Raw genomic sequence first — 15,168 nt, 5'->3', positions numbered from 1 at the left:
TCCTGTAAAAAAGAAGCCCATAGGTCACCTGTGCAGCAGGTTATTATGACCCATAGTTACGTTTTGTTGCTAGGCGACATCTAGTCGCCGTAGTAATGATGACAGAAAAAAGGGAAAAGTGCGGTGACGTGGTATAAAGAGAGACAAAGTCCACAACAGGAGGAGGAGGTGGTGGATGGATGGGTCAACAAAACACAGGAATATGACACAGGAGAGCGGAAACCAGCAGTTTATATTGTAACCATGACAACTAAGATCATCCAAATGTTGAGGAAGTACTTATTTTAACCCAAATCAGGAACTTTTCCTAAACCTAACCAAGCCATGCTCGTTATTATAGTGACCAAGGCAATGAAGGTATGTGCTCCACTGTCCCTGTGTGTATCATTGTAACCGTGAGGTCCGGTACGCCTGCAGTCGTATGGGGCGCTATTTCAGGAGACACTCCTATGGGTCGTATCAGACGGTTGAAAAAAAAAAAAAACGACCTTTGTGGTTGTTCAGGTTGGAGGAGTTGTTGAACCTTTCTTTGATGACATCACAATGACATCATCAGGGTCACTATCTCAGACTTGACAAAGCTCTAACTGTTTTTACAGGTGGGATTGAGCTGCCTTGACTGAATTAATCTTAATGAGTAAAATCAGGGGACCGCCCCTTCACAATAACCCTACACCACCCTGGCTCCGTCTCCTGGACGTTACAGTGAGAAAAAGCTAAATCAGTGTTGAAGGTGTTGAAACGCTTGCGAGAGTTTCCATGGATTTCTGTGATAGGCAGGCTGGTTTACTCAGAGATCACACACAGATTCAGCTCATGGCCATCTGCACACACACAATAACTTTTTATTTTTTTTTTTAAATTCTGCAACAATAAATTTGATCAACTGTCAAGACCAAACCTGTTCCAGCCATTTCAAGCTCAACGATTTCCAAACATTTCATTACTTGAGAGTCTGTGGCCACCTGACAGCATCGGGGATGATGGAGGAGATAAAGCTGTGGTCAATTTTAGCACAATAAACATCTCAGAGTGACAACGCAAACTCAAAGAGGAGGGCAGGGAGGTGGGTTTTCTGATGACTTAATCTAAGTACTTAATCTTTCTTTGTCTACGTTTCTCATGGTTGTTTTTCCAGCTCCTTTGATTTCTTTTCTGTTTTCCTACTTGTTTCCTTGATTTCCGTGGTTGTTTCCAACTTCTTGTCGTTTTCTAGCTTCTTGAAATTGTTCTTCTAGTTTTTTTCGGGCTGTCCAAACTTTTTTGTGGTTGCTCTTTAGTTTCTGGTTGTTTCAAGTCTCCTTGTTTGACTTCTAGTTTTCATGGTTTCAATGTTCATTCTTATGGTTGCATTCCAGCTCTGCTCATTTTCTAGTTTCTTCCGGTTGTCCTTCTTTAGATTGATCTCTTGCTTTTCATTGTTGTTTTCCAGCTTGTCCTTTACACATTATCTGGCTTCTTTAGCTTTAGCTGTCAGGATCATTCGGGCTGTTGTTTTTCTAGCGTCTGGTTGACTTACACTTTCTTCAGGTTGTTTTCTAGCTTCATGAGGTGTGTTTTGTTGTATTTAGCTTCTTACAGCTGTTTCCCAGGTGTTTTATATGTTCTTATGGTTGTTTTTTAGCTTCCTCTGTTTTTTTTTTTTTTGTTACTTTGGGTTGTGTTCTGCCTTTTCACACTCGTCTTGCGTCGCTGTGGCCTGTGTGCTACCTGTACATGGTTGTTTGTAGTTGTTTTATGGCTTTTTGGGTGTTTTGTAGTTTCTCTTGGTCATTTTCAAGCTCCTTTTAATTGTTTAATTTAGTTGTCTCTCTTAGAATATATTTTAATTGACTGCTTCACACAGCTGAGAGAAGATGATTACTGTGCTTGGATGATATGTAGTAAGTTTGTGTGTGTGTGTGTGTGTGAGATTCTACGTCTCAGTGTCTTCAGTTCACACTGTATTTGCAGAGAATCTCACAAACATGACTTTTACCCTCAGTTCAAATTTTCTCTCTTCACATTTCACTTGAAACGTCTCACAGTCAAGAGTTATCAGTGTGACACACACCGATCACCTCAACATAAAACAGTTGTCCAAGTCGTCGGAGTGACAAACAGATGCAAACAAGCGGTTGCGCTTTAATACAACACCAATGCAAAACTATCACAGCATCACGAGAGCGAGAGAGAGAGAGAAAACACCAGCGCGATGGAAAAATAACCAATTAGTGGCAGCAGTCTTGTGTTGGACACGTACGTTTCTTGCAGAGAGCAAAGTGTTGAGCTACGTTTGGCCTGAGGCAATCTGCTTGGCAATATGTTCCTGTGTTGTTGTTGTTGCCCCCCCCCCCCACACACACACACACACACACAATCCCCCCCTCCCCACGGCTGTAAATAACAGAGCTTAAACAACCAACCGCGCTCTGTCCTCGACTTACGTCCCGCCGCTTTTACACTTTGTGTAGCCGACAATTATCCCTTCAGCAGGAATATTAGTTACAAATCAGGCTCAGGATCTGCTCAAACTAATCCTGGATCTCTCTTTATTTAATGTGGGAATGACAAAAACAATCAGGGGGTTTATTTTATTAGTGTAAGCCTAATCTATTAGTGATATGTTAAATATGGAAAATTAAAAACAGCTTATTAAGAGTCCCCACATGTTGGTAAACTGGAGAAAATGTCTAAATCTCATTTCGTCAAATGAATCATTTTATATTGTGAATATCAACCAGTAAATTTCACTGTGGAGAAATGTACAGAACTCCTGCATCTGTCCGAAATGAAAACTCTATATTATAGAACCATATTTAAATAGTATAAAACAGAAATCCTCAGTTCGTCTCATCCCAGATTGACCTTTACAAAACATTATTTTTCCAAAACATTTTCCCACGAGCATAAAGTGCTGCAGAGGTTCTGTCTGTTCTACACCTCAGACGTTTTCATCCGACGACTACTCACACCTGTGTCCAGCCTTTAGGTTGGAGATGTTTATCTGCTCTTATGAGGTTTCGGAGAGACTTATGTGTTTTTGATAGTTCCTCAGAGTGGTTTCTGTCTCTGTGCAGTTTGAGGGAACGGGGACTCTGTAGTTCATCCAGCTGCTCCTCTCAAACAACCCATTAACAATTCATACCTGGTCTTGCAGGATAAGTTCAAATTAAAAAATATAATAATGATGATGATGATAATAATAATAATAATAATAATATAACTTTGCCCTCATATCTGTGTATAAGAACCTCCTTGGTCCTGTGTTTTAGTGTCTGTCTTTGTGTCATATAGAAGGTTTTAAAAGTCCAAACATACAGTCAAAGCTGAGTTCAGATAAATGGTTAGAAACTGAATTATAATTTTTATAGGTTTGGTCGTTCAGTAAAAACATATGTGAAATTGTGTTTTTATAAGATTTTTCATTGTGTTTTGGAACAAAGAAAAGAAGTGCTGATTTTCTTGCTTCGTTTAAAACAATGTAACTTTACTTGTAAACCTTTTGAGTGAAGCTCTGGTTTGACTTGTTGGTTTTTGGCTCATTATTCTTGCCCACGATGCAGATCTACGTTCTGTGCCTTGCATCCATTTTTTGAGACATCGAGGGACGCTTAATAAATGTGTTTATAATTATATAAATATGTTGATGCTGTCACACACTGTATATGAGACAAAACGCATACAGCCGACTGCACATTTTACAGTGAATAAATCTGGGATGGATCGGTGAATATACAGAAAGCTTTTTATTAAATCTAATCTAGATCTATTAAATTTATCTCTAATCAGAATGATGTGTGATTATACAAATCCTGGGTCATTTTCTGACAGATTAACCACAAATAATCTGATAAAAAGGTTACTGATTCTCTCTTAGGACAGAGCGGTTTGAAGCAGGGTGAAACGTGAGACTGAGGGCTGAAGATGTCGAGGGTTTGAATCCCTGTCCACTGAGACCTTCTGCACAAAACACAAACAGCAGGAAGTCGTCTGACTCCTGTTTGATGAACAAATTATTTTGGGGGATCAGGGTGAAAAGCTGTCACGAGCCAAATTCTGTGAAGTCTGTCAGCGCTAAAATCCACTTTTGCACCAAAGCTGACCTATTTCCTTTTAAATCCACTTTACAGGTGACTTCAGCTGTCAGGACATTAAATCAATGACGAGGTGACAGGTGTGTATTTTTGTCAAACCCTCAATTAATGTTTTGGCAGATTAAGATTTGCCCCAGAAATGATTCATTCAGTAACGTAAACCATCAGGAATAACAGCTTTCTCTGCACCTTTGAGGAACAGCAAGGACAATACTGAATCTAACTTTTTGTATGTTTTGCTGTTTTTAAGAAATGAGGAGATTTAAAAAAAAAAAAAAGAATTATGGCTCAACACATGGGCAGAGCTAAGATGGAGAGTCTCCTGGTAAAATAATGAGCAGTGCACTTAAAGGGAAGGGTGTGTGTGTGTCTTGCTTGAGACGGTGCTTTCCTGACAAACTGGAAGTAATGTATAAAGTGAGATTTCCATAACTTTTCTAATTATAGATCAGGTCTAGGTTCTATATTAATACTGTGAAAGTCTCAAAGCCTCAGTCCACAGAGAAATGCACACAGCCTGTATTCAGAAACTGAGGCTTAAAACCAGCCGTCAGAACTTCCTGAACTTTGTGATGTCATAACAAAGCAGTCACTGCTCTCAGCCATGCCCCAAGCCCCGCCCACCTGGACCTACCATCCAACCTTGCAGGATTTGGTTTCTCTAAGTGTTTACCTGAAATCTGCTACATTTTTATTTGATCACCCAGAAAACAGTCAGCCAATCAGAAGAAGGGCTCAGAGCCTCCTCTCAGAGGAGATGTTCAACTAGACTGAAATTATTTTTGGTTCTTAAAACCACAAATATATCTTCTTATGGATCAACACTTCAAATAAAACAGCAGAAGTGTAAATTACGGGACCTTTGAATACTTAATATGTAAATGCAGTATACATCGACCACATCGTAGAGTGGATCAGTTGGCGCCTGTAGCACATACCCATTTTATAATACATAGAGAAATAGTCAAGGTGTAGCAGCTGGTAGCTAATGTGATAAAACTGCAGATTTTCTGCAGAGCTGCTGACGGAACACATTGAGCACACAAATCATACAGACGGGCGGACGAGAGCTGGATTACAGTGGAGGAGTGGCTTGAGAAGTTTCCACAGATGTGTTGATTCTTAATTATCCATTGTGATCCACTGAAATTGATCATAACTGATACTGAACGAATTCAACCGAAGCAGCTGTTAAACGTGAAGAAGCGTTTTAAAATCAAACTCACTCACTCCATAGATTTTCTTTCGGCTGCAGTTTCACTTTTAACTCCCAGTGAGAAATCTGCTGTTTTTCCAATGAAAATCTGCAAAACTGGAAAACGATAACGTTCATGCGCGTTGCGTTTCTGTGCAGGAGACGCAGCATGTTGGCAGCTGGCCTGTCTGCTGTTTGTGTTTAAACTTCACAAGTTAAACTGTGATGACACTTTGACAGGTTTTCTGTTATAATAAGACTCCAAACCAGGTTTCTTCCCTCATCGTTTCCTGTCACAACTGTGTCAGTTTATTATGCTTTTTATTTATTTATTTATCTATTTCAGGGAAAAGATGCTAAAAGAGAGATAGAAACACACAAAGGGAGAGAAATAGAGTGTGTGTGTGTGTGTGTGTGTGTGTGTGTGTGTGTGTGTGTGTGTGTGTGTGTGTGTGTGTAGGCCTGATCTGTGTGTGTGACAGACAGAGCCAGATGAGCAGGCAGATGTTTCCTCTGTCTCTACTCCGACTGTCTGAGAAAGACTGACAACAGCTGGACCAATGCCAGACACACACACACGCGCACGCACACACACACACACACACACACACACACACACACACACACACACACACACACACACACACACACACACACACACACTCACACACACACGCACGCACGCACAGAGGTAGACTCTGTTTTACCACAACAAAACTTCCATGAGCAGTTTTATTTTGCGTTTCATTTTGATTTTGAGACGGTTTTTCGTCCTCTGGGTCTGAACTCTGAATCTTCTGAATCTTGCTGAACAAAGACATTTTGTTTTGTCTGACTGAGTCAATGCAACAGCAACACCCGCTTCTTATCGCAGTTATTTCGGTGTTAATTTGTCCTTAAATTTCCCTCACTGACGAGTCAAATTGTGGATAATTTCATGGTACATCTCAGGAATTTAACAAGAAATATTCAAATGAAACAATCCGAGGAGAGATCCGTTGTTTTAAAGGGTTGCAAGAAGGGAGTCGTGTTCATCCAGTCTGACGTAGAACCAGTTCATGTTGACGTTTCAGTACAGGAGAGACTGTGTCTTTATATTTAAAATCTTTCTCTGAGCCTGTGATTGGTCATGACTAACATATTTTACTACTGAATGTATGATGATCTATGGCTGCAACTATTATTAATATCATTAACGTTTAATATAACAACTATGGTTAAGTTTGGGGATGCTAGCGAGACATGGTTTGTCGTATAAAAATTCTGTTAAATTTGAAGCTTCTCAGACATTATTTCATCAAAAGAGGAGGAGGAATTTAACTGGAAATGAGTGTCAAGCTCAAATCCTCCATTAAAGGCCTACTGTCCGACTCACAGCCATGTTGCTGTGGGAAAAGTTGTCCTCCATGCTATTGGGACTTGAAGGCAAGTATACGTAACATGAAAGAAGAAATTTAAGCAATGATTCACTCCTGCGTAGAACTTTTATCAGCAATATTATGAACCAAGATCTTATCTGTTACAGTCACAGCCATAGTGAGATTGTTGTTCCAACAACTCACTGAGCGCGTTACACCTTAGAAGAACACAATTAACACACTCATGATTGGACGTCCTGAAGGGAAAGAAGGTCCAAATTGCAAAACGTTTGCAACTGTAGAGTTACGTGGCTTTGACGATGGTCTAGTTCTCAAACAGGCGTCGCAGCCTCGGCCTCAGACCACACGAATGGACGGGATGTGGGCGTGATGTCATGATGTCTCCTGTATAATCTTAACACCTGCAGCACAAAGACCCTCAGCAGATCTTTTACAGGGTGCAGGTTTTTCCCTTAACCAATCACGTTGCTCCTTCTGACTCAATCTTTCCAAAAAAGATTTGAAAAGTTTGACTTGTGTTTTGAGATTCAGTTGAACGGTACCCTCAACCTTACAGAAGGATAGGTGTGTTAGTTTGATTATGGACCAGTGTTAGGCACAGCTACATCTACAAACAACTAATTAACACTGCAGGGCGCCGTGAGAAAATCAGAGTTAGACTGTACCATGTTGTTGTTTTGCTCTGTCTCGTTCTTCCCCTGCATGTTGCTGTCTCTGTTGGTGGAGGTTTCCTCTCTGTCTGACCTGAAGGACAAAGACATCACAGCTTCAGATAAGAGAGTCAAAGTCATCAAAGTGAAGCTAAAGAGGCTTTTCTAGTCTGTTACTTTTTAATCAGATTGTGGTGTTTGTGCACCTGCGGGACTGTTGGAGTATTTTCTGCGTGAAGCGGGTCAGTCTCTGGGTCTCTTCCTGGTACCTCTGCAGGTCCTGGGTCAGCAGGTTACGCAGCGCGCACAGAGCCTCCTCCTGGAACACCAGCCCGTCTGACTGGACCAAACGCTCGGCGATGGAGGCCTGAAGCTCCCGACAAGCGCACGACTGAAACTAGGGAGGAAGATAATGAACAAAATGTTTTGAAGTAATGGGCTCAACAGGAGCTGCAGTGAGGAAATACAGCAGTTACACTGGTCTAGTTAAACACTCCTGACTTCTCCGCTTCTCAGTCCACAGCGACCAACACAGTTTGTCTTTGTCGCAGTTTCTTGTCCTGCCTTGACTGATCTCCGGCCTTTGATAATACTCTTCTCTATCAGCAGTGTTACAACATGTTTTCTTCATGCCTGAGCACTGAAGTTCATTCTTGACCTTGAGATCAACATGTGTGACAAAATAATCTGCACTCAAGGTCCACTTACTAGCTTTTTTTCAGAGCGTGGACCTTGAGTTCAGATTATTATGTCACACTTATAATAGATGTTTTTAAAAGTCATTGATATTATGTATTAATCACCTGAAATGTGTAGGAATGAACACCCAAATGACAAATAATTATGATGATTATTAATAGTAGTTTATTAATCATAGTAGCCATCTAATAAATGTTTAATATTGATCATATTGATTGTGTATGATCATATAACAGTGTAATTCCATTATATTGGCAATACATTTCACCAAATATCACATTTTGAACAAAACCTAAGGATTATGTGCCTTTGCTTATTTCCTCACTTTTTGACATTTTTTAACCCTTTGTGGTCGGTGTGTGTGATATCACTGTGGTCACTTACAGCGGACGTCTGAAGGCTGAAACTTCCCTTCAGCTCTTGTTCGCTCTGTTTCTTCCTCTCCTGAAGGTTAAAGAGCTCAGTGGTCAGCAGCTGTCGACGGCCTTCAATTTGAAAGAGTCTGAAAACACACAAATACAGAAACTTTACAAAAAATACTTCAACTCCTACTTTAGAATTCACACTTTTGTCATTCACACTTTCAAAAACAGATTCATTTTGCTGGTAATTCAATGAATTTGGTTGAATTCCAGGACTACTTCACTACAACTTCACTTTCTGCACTAACCATTCATCATTTCTGAGATAATGACTGCAGGGAAGATTAGATTTCTTTTTGTGAATGCACGCAGAGGAAGCTTTTACCCTCAGGTGCTGCTGCTCAACAACTTGAGCAGCTCCTGAACTCGGTGAAAAAGACAAGACAGGGCAAACCTTTCTGCTCTGCCTGAGAAAACACAGATGACAGCTACAGCGCCCAATCCTCTCTGCAACATTTAAATGATTGAATAGGTTTTGATAGGTTCCTTTTTGTTTTCTTTTGTTTCAGAGGTCGTCCAGGGACAAAAATTAAGGTTAAACACGGTCTTGGGATGTGAACCATCAACCCTCTGGCCTCACTTCCTGATTTCTCAAAGCACTTCACTTTCCCTCCCGTCAGTCTCTGCAGGTCCGGAAACCTGAGCCAGCGACTTTCCCACATCAAACCCTCCTGACCCGTGGGCTCCTGTCACCCTGTTTAACATGACACTGTTCCTTCCTTAAACAAACATGGCTGCGTTGTGTTTTCATAGATACACACAGAGCTGAACAGCTGAGGCAGAGTGAGTCATTAATTCTCCCTGTTTAAAGTCAACAGCAATCAAATATTCAAAACCACATTCAGCTACAGTTCAACGGGTCATGTGACTGTGAACACTGCAGGAGTCACGCATGTACTGTCGTTTACATCAGGATCACTGTCTAGGAACTGCTGTTGAACCTATAGTGTAAAAATACAGAGTAGCAACAGTAGTGCAGACGTAGTAACAGCAGTAGGAGCTGGAGTCATACAGTCAGTGCGAACACTAGCAGCAGCAGTAACAATAGTGGTTATTGCTGTGGTAGCAGTACTAGCACCACTTAGAAACACACAAAGTAGTAGCACTAGTTATAATACTAGCATTAGCCTGTGTAGCAGTATAGAAGATGTACTAGAAACAGAGGGGACGGTAGCATATAATATAGTTAGTATAGTATAGTCATATAAGTGTAACAGTAGTAGTGTTAATGTTTCTAACAGTAGTACTGCTGGTTGTTGGAGCTGAAGAAGTAGCTATAATGCAGTGGCGTACTAGTATCAATAATATGACTAGTAGCATCAGTGTTTTAGTATTTCTAATAGTAGCAGTTATTACTTTTAATATTAATCAGTATAGCAGCGTAATGTAGTAGTAGTACCACTAGTACTACTATAGTAGATGTAGAAGCTGTGGTAATAATTCATAAATAGTATTATTTACAGTAGTACAAGCTCTTGTACTAATGGTATTACTAATAGCAGAAGTGTAATAGTATTTGCAGTGCTGGTGCTAATGTGTGTATTATTAGTACTGCTAGTGGTGGTAGTATTAGCAAATGAGACAGCAACATTAGCAGTACTAGTAACACTAGTAGTCAGTGCAGTAGCAGTACCACTAACAGCAGCAGTAGTAGGAGTATTGGGGGGGGGGGGGGGGGGGTCACTAACAGGATTTATTAAAAGTCTATATATGAACTCATGCCAACAGCATCATTACAGCCTGACATGAAGGCCCCAGCAAAGTTGTGCACTCAGATGTCTGAGTGTAATGGAGCATCTGTCCACTGGGAGCCACTAAACCTCTGTGACAGAGTGTGAGAACAGCAGGTGATGAGAGGCACAGAAGTGTTTTGTTTGTGAGGAAGAAGAGGAGGCTCATCTGAGCGAAGCCTTTGATGAACTAACTGAAGAAGTGACATCAACGTGTAGAGAAAAGGCAAATTAGAAGAAACGACACAGACAATGGTACAAAAAAACAAAGGCCCTCTGGGAAATATCTTAATGTTGTGTTGATGAGGTTTTCAAGGAGGCCTACAGACTCCTCTGTGTGTGTTGTAAGACTGTTGTGAGAGGGACAGAAATCTGAAGTAAACCATAACATGAGTGATCTCTGATTTACATTCACTCGGCCCTGCAGGATTACATCAACAACAGAATCAGTGTTAGGTTTGAATGTTGGAGGTTTATGTGTATCATTCAGATTTCTCAATATAATATCAGCGTGTTGACGTAAAACTAGCCTGGAATGACTTTTTTTCTCAATACCACAATGTTAATGAAGTAATACTGTATAGCTTATAGCTATAGGTTTGGCACTTGAAATACTTGTATTTGTAGTTTTTGGTTATTGTTTTCAATAAATTCAAATTTTTGACTAATGATGCAGTAAAAACACCACAAACAGTAACAGGTTTATGTAGAAATACTATGAAGATGTGATTTACCTAAGCAAAGCAGCATTACCATGGCAATTCATATGTTAACTATGATAGGCCTGCTCCTGCAGGATTGTGGGAAATTTCCCACTACTTTAACTGTAACTCAGAAATCTTCTGGTAATAACCTTGTGCTCAGAAGAAGTGCACTTCTTGAGAGAAATCTTGAGATTTCAAGACTCTGAAGCTTAATGCAAATGAGCTACTTTGTCAACTGTCAATCAAAACCGATCTCAGCCAATCAAACGACTTCATTAAAACATTGCGTGTGTGTGTGTGTGTGACGAGCTATGAGGAGCGTCATGTTTTGCTGTGAAAAGACAGTAATTACCAATGAATATCTGGGTGTGTGAGATGTTGACAATTTAAGCATCACGCACACACACACACACACACACACTGTAACAGCTGTCAGTGTGTTCTGATTAGGTGCTTACATACAGAAAAGCGTGAATAGGGCTCCATAATTATGTGAATGTATGTGACAAACACATTTCACTCCATAATTGCAGGTGAAAAATGTGTGGGTGTTATTTATTTATTTATTTTACATTAATGTATCTCACCACTGGCAGCCTGTCACATACATTTTCAGTGTGTTGAGGTTACGCAGGATGTATGTGTGTGTGTGTGTGTGTGTGTGTGTGTGTGTGTGTGTGTGTGTGTGTGTATTTATAGCACAAACAGAATTCATTTTGAAGAATAAAATCCACCTCAGTGTTTCTATCATGGTTAAAGGTGAACCTGTATGTAAATGAAGATGAATGTTAATTTTTGACTCCACTTTTACTTCATACTGGTTTGTGATAAAATCCTTCATATCGTATATATGCAGTTACAAGTAAAACTGTATGTGTGAACAGAAGATACAGGTTCGGTGCTGAAGCGATTCAAACTGACAGACGGAGAATTAAATGGCAGCGATTTTGAATACTGGTCATTTTTACACTAAAGTTTATTCTGTCCTTTGCTACAAAAAGTTTAAATTGATGAAAATAAAATAATTTGAAAATAATCATTAGATCATTAGTTGTTGCTTTATATACAAAAAAAGAAAAAAGGAAAATGAAAGTGGAACTGAGGAAAATGAACAATGTGGGAGAGGAGGAGGGATGGAAAGATATTTAGAGAAAAAGAAGGGATGAGATCGAGTGGAAAGATTTGAATGAAAATGATAAACAGCTGACAGAAAGGGAGGAAAATAGGACAAACATCTTGAAACAAGAAAAAGTGAAATGAGGAAAAAAAAGACAAGAGGAATGCAAGGAGTAAGCAAAATGTTTCGACAGGGTGAGGAGGAGGAGGAGGAGGAGGAGGAGGAGGAGGAGGAGGAGAAGGAGGAGGAGTGTGGGAGTGTTGTGTTGAATTAAACTGTGATGTGTGTTTATACAGGTGAAAGAAAGACAGTACGAGAACAAAAGCAGAAAAAGAAAGTGAAAGATGAGGAACAAAAAAGAAGAAAAGAAGAGTAATAATAAGAGGCAAAACAAAAAAGTTAAATTATAAGATTAGATTAGATTGAAACAAAATCAAGAAGGATCCAGGTGTTGCTCCTCACTGAGGACATCCAGAATACATTCTTCATCCATATTATTATTTTGACAAAAATAAATACATAAATAAACAAAGGAAAAAAAACAAAAAAACTCAAGGTCTACTTGCTAGCTTTTACTGCATCGCACAGTCTTCATCAGCAGATGGATTTTGCTAAGTCGTCACGCAGATAGCTCAGTTACTCATATACATATACGACCACCTGATCATGTGACTGATGTTCCAACTGAAGTAAACTCCACCCACTGACAAAGACCATGAGATGTGGTTGGAAAGCCACAGAAAAAGCACATAAGTGAACCTTGTCTTGTGTTCTTTAAAAAGCAACCTTTACTTGCAGCTGCGGGCCAGTGAGCAGCTAAAGCAGCAGCAGGTCATCAGGAAAACCAAACATGTTCCTCTGCGCACATCTTCAGTCAAAATCCTGCTGCCTGCTTTTCTGAACAACAATTTATGACCATAAATGCTCATCGTCTGTTTCCAGATCAGTGTGACCTTTGACCCGTGCGGTGTCATTGTCCTACAGAAGGGAAATCCTATCTAACAGGAGTCAATGAGGCATTCGGGCTTTTCCACCTCGTTAATTGATTTCATGGTCGATATCAGAGGATTTTGAAGATACGAAGAAGAATGAGCAGATTATCCTTCAGAGAATAAGAGGAGGATGATGAAGAGAGGGTTGACAGAGTTCAGCTGGGTGTTTTCCAAACTGCCAGTCCGCCTGTTAGTCTTGGCAACAACAACAGCTCTCCTTGCGTAACCAGACTCTGTTTCAGTCTATCTATGGGAGAACACCACTGAAAAGTTTGTGTAATTGTTTCTAAATGAGGCATGTTCAAAATTCAGGCTTGTTTTGTGATACTTCTTTAAACCTCTGAAGGAGGATATCACTACCTTTGTCAGTAACTGTCTGTCTATGAGGAATCTCATACATCCGTCTCACACAGAGAGTGTTGGTTTTATTTACCAATACAATGCAGCTGAAGAGAATGGAGTACAAGCTGATCTTTCTGATATTTAAAAGACTAATTGGTAAAGTAATTAATCAACGACATCGAATCACAGGCCCTAACATCTTTTTCCAGAAACAGCGTCCCGGTTACTCTGGGTAATCCACAAAACACTGGAGCCATACCAAAGAAATAGTCCCTATAGAAAACTGTAAGTGATGAATTAGGCTGCTCGGACTGAACTGAGCCTTTAATAACAACAACATGTCGGTGTAAGGGAGTAACAGACAACAAAAACTAAAGAGGATTCTTCATATTTTCACAGATATCTCAAAATACAACAGATTTCTCTGTAGAGGAAAGTGATTTGTAATTTGTGTGAACTGACCCTTTAAAATGCCTTTTCTCTAATATTTATAAAGCTTTCATTACATTTATTTTACTGACCATAGTGCTTAAAAACAAACAAACATGGCGTATTCCACTCCACAGGCAGGAAGGTCAAAGGTCAAGGGCACTTCAACAGAGCAGTGGGGTGGACGCTTGTGTTAACAGAGAATCATTGTGACCTTCCTGTTTCTGGAGCGCCTCGGTAACGACTGGGCCATCCTGCTGCTCCCGATGCTGCCAGTGGTAAATAAAGTAATAAATAACACACTTCTGAGAAAGTAGGGAGGTAAACATGCGAGGATGATTAATGGAGGAGTTTAAATGTTCATTGAGCCTTCTCTGTATATCGGGAGTTTATTTACAATTCAGCTCAACCACCGTGACAGAGTCTGATTCATTTAGATTCACCAGGCTCAGTCACCAATAAAACAGGGCTTAAAGAAACAACAGACTTGAGAATCTCGAGGAGTTTGTTTGAGAAAGGAAACAAGTCTGAAATTATCTGAAGCCAGCAAATTCACTATTTTGCTGGTCCATCGTTTTGTTCTCCTCAGCAGCCACCTCTGCTTTTTGAGGTTAATCTTTTTCTATGGTCGGTAAATGTATGACATCACCCACAGGATGAGTTAAAACCTGGAGTTGGGTTCATCAGTTATCACCGTCCTTATCCTTAATCCATGTCCATCGCTGGAACCAGAAAAGATGTGGACAAAGTTTGGCAGAGCGCAGGACACGCTGAGCAAACAGGACCAACAAAACACAGGTGAGTGTGATGGTAAAGACACCCGTCAATCAAAGCAAACACACCCCAAAACCATACTTACAGTAACGCCTTAATAACATCTTAATGATTTCCAGAATTAGCATTAGTTAGTGAAAGTTGTCGGCTATAAAAAAAAAGAGAATCGTGACTATTTACGTTCTGTTGACTGTAGTATCCTAGTTAGATCTGTGGTTCTCAAAGTGGGGTCCAGGAACACTAGGGATCCTTGACCCTGGCAGCCCACATCAGAAAAGAGAATCATTTATTTTCACTATAATTCAATCGATAAATAACGCAATGACAGAATGTATGACGGTGGTGTAAGGGGGTCTGTGGTCTAAATTATGACAGTTTAGGCTCCTTGATGTGAAAACGTTTGGAGAACCACAGCTTTACATGATGCTCTTCCTCCTACAGCTTGGTGTGAGAAAAGCCCATTACGTCTGCATTAGCTGTAACACAAGAAGAAAAGGTAACTGCATGGTTGCGACTGAGTTCTCACTTCTACCAAACAGCAGCATGGTTCTCCTGTCAGAGGGGGAAGACCATGTTGTGTCAGAAGAGTTTTCAAGGCGTCATTATCACCTTGACAAAGAAACTGAACTAAAGCAAGAGTTTTAAAAAGAACTGTTCCA

General features: G+C 40.1%; 1 protein-coding gene across 1 annotated transcript in view; it reads right to left on the bottom strand.

Moving 5' to 3' along the window:
• Nucleotides 1–15,168, bottom strand: part of LOC130186466 (cingulin-like protein 1) — a 57,681-nt gene that overhangs the window by 18,757 nt on the left and 23,756 nt on the right. Inside the window, exons 4-6 of the mRNA XM_056403620.1 lie at nucleotides 8,384–8,501; nucleotides 7,507–7,697; nucleotides 7,316–7,394 (exon numbers count right to left, since the gene is read on the bottom strand). Of these exons, the coding sequence (XP_056259595.1) occupies nucleotides 7,316–7,354 (39 nt within the window). The 5' untranslated portion in view covers nucleotides 7,355–7,394; nucleotides 7,507–7,697; nucleotides 8,384–8,501. The remainder of the gene's footprint in view (nucleotides 1–7,315; nucleotides 7,395–7,506; nucleotides 7,698–8,383; nucleotides 8,502–15,168) is intronic.

Source organism: Seriola aureovittata, chromosome 18 (assembly GCF_021018895.1).
Source record: "Seriola aureovittata isolate HTS-2021-v1 ecotype China chromosome 18, ASM2101889v1, whole genome shotgun sequence".
Classification (NCBI taxonomy): Eukaryota; Metazoa; Chordata; class Actinopteri; order Carangiformes; family Carangidae; genus Seriola; species Seriola aureovittata.
This window is presented reverse-complemented; position numbering and strand designations above follow the sequence as displayed.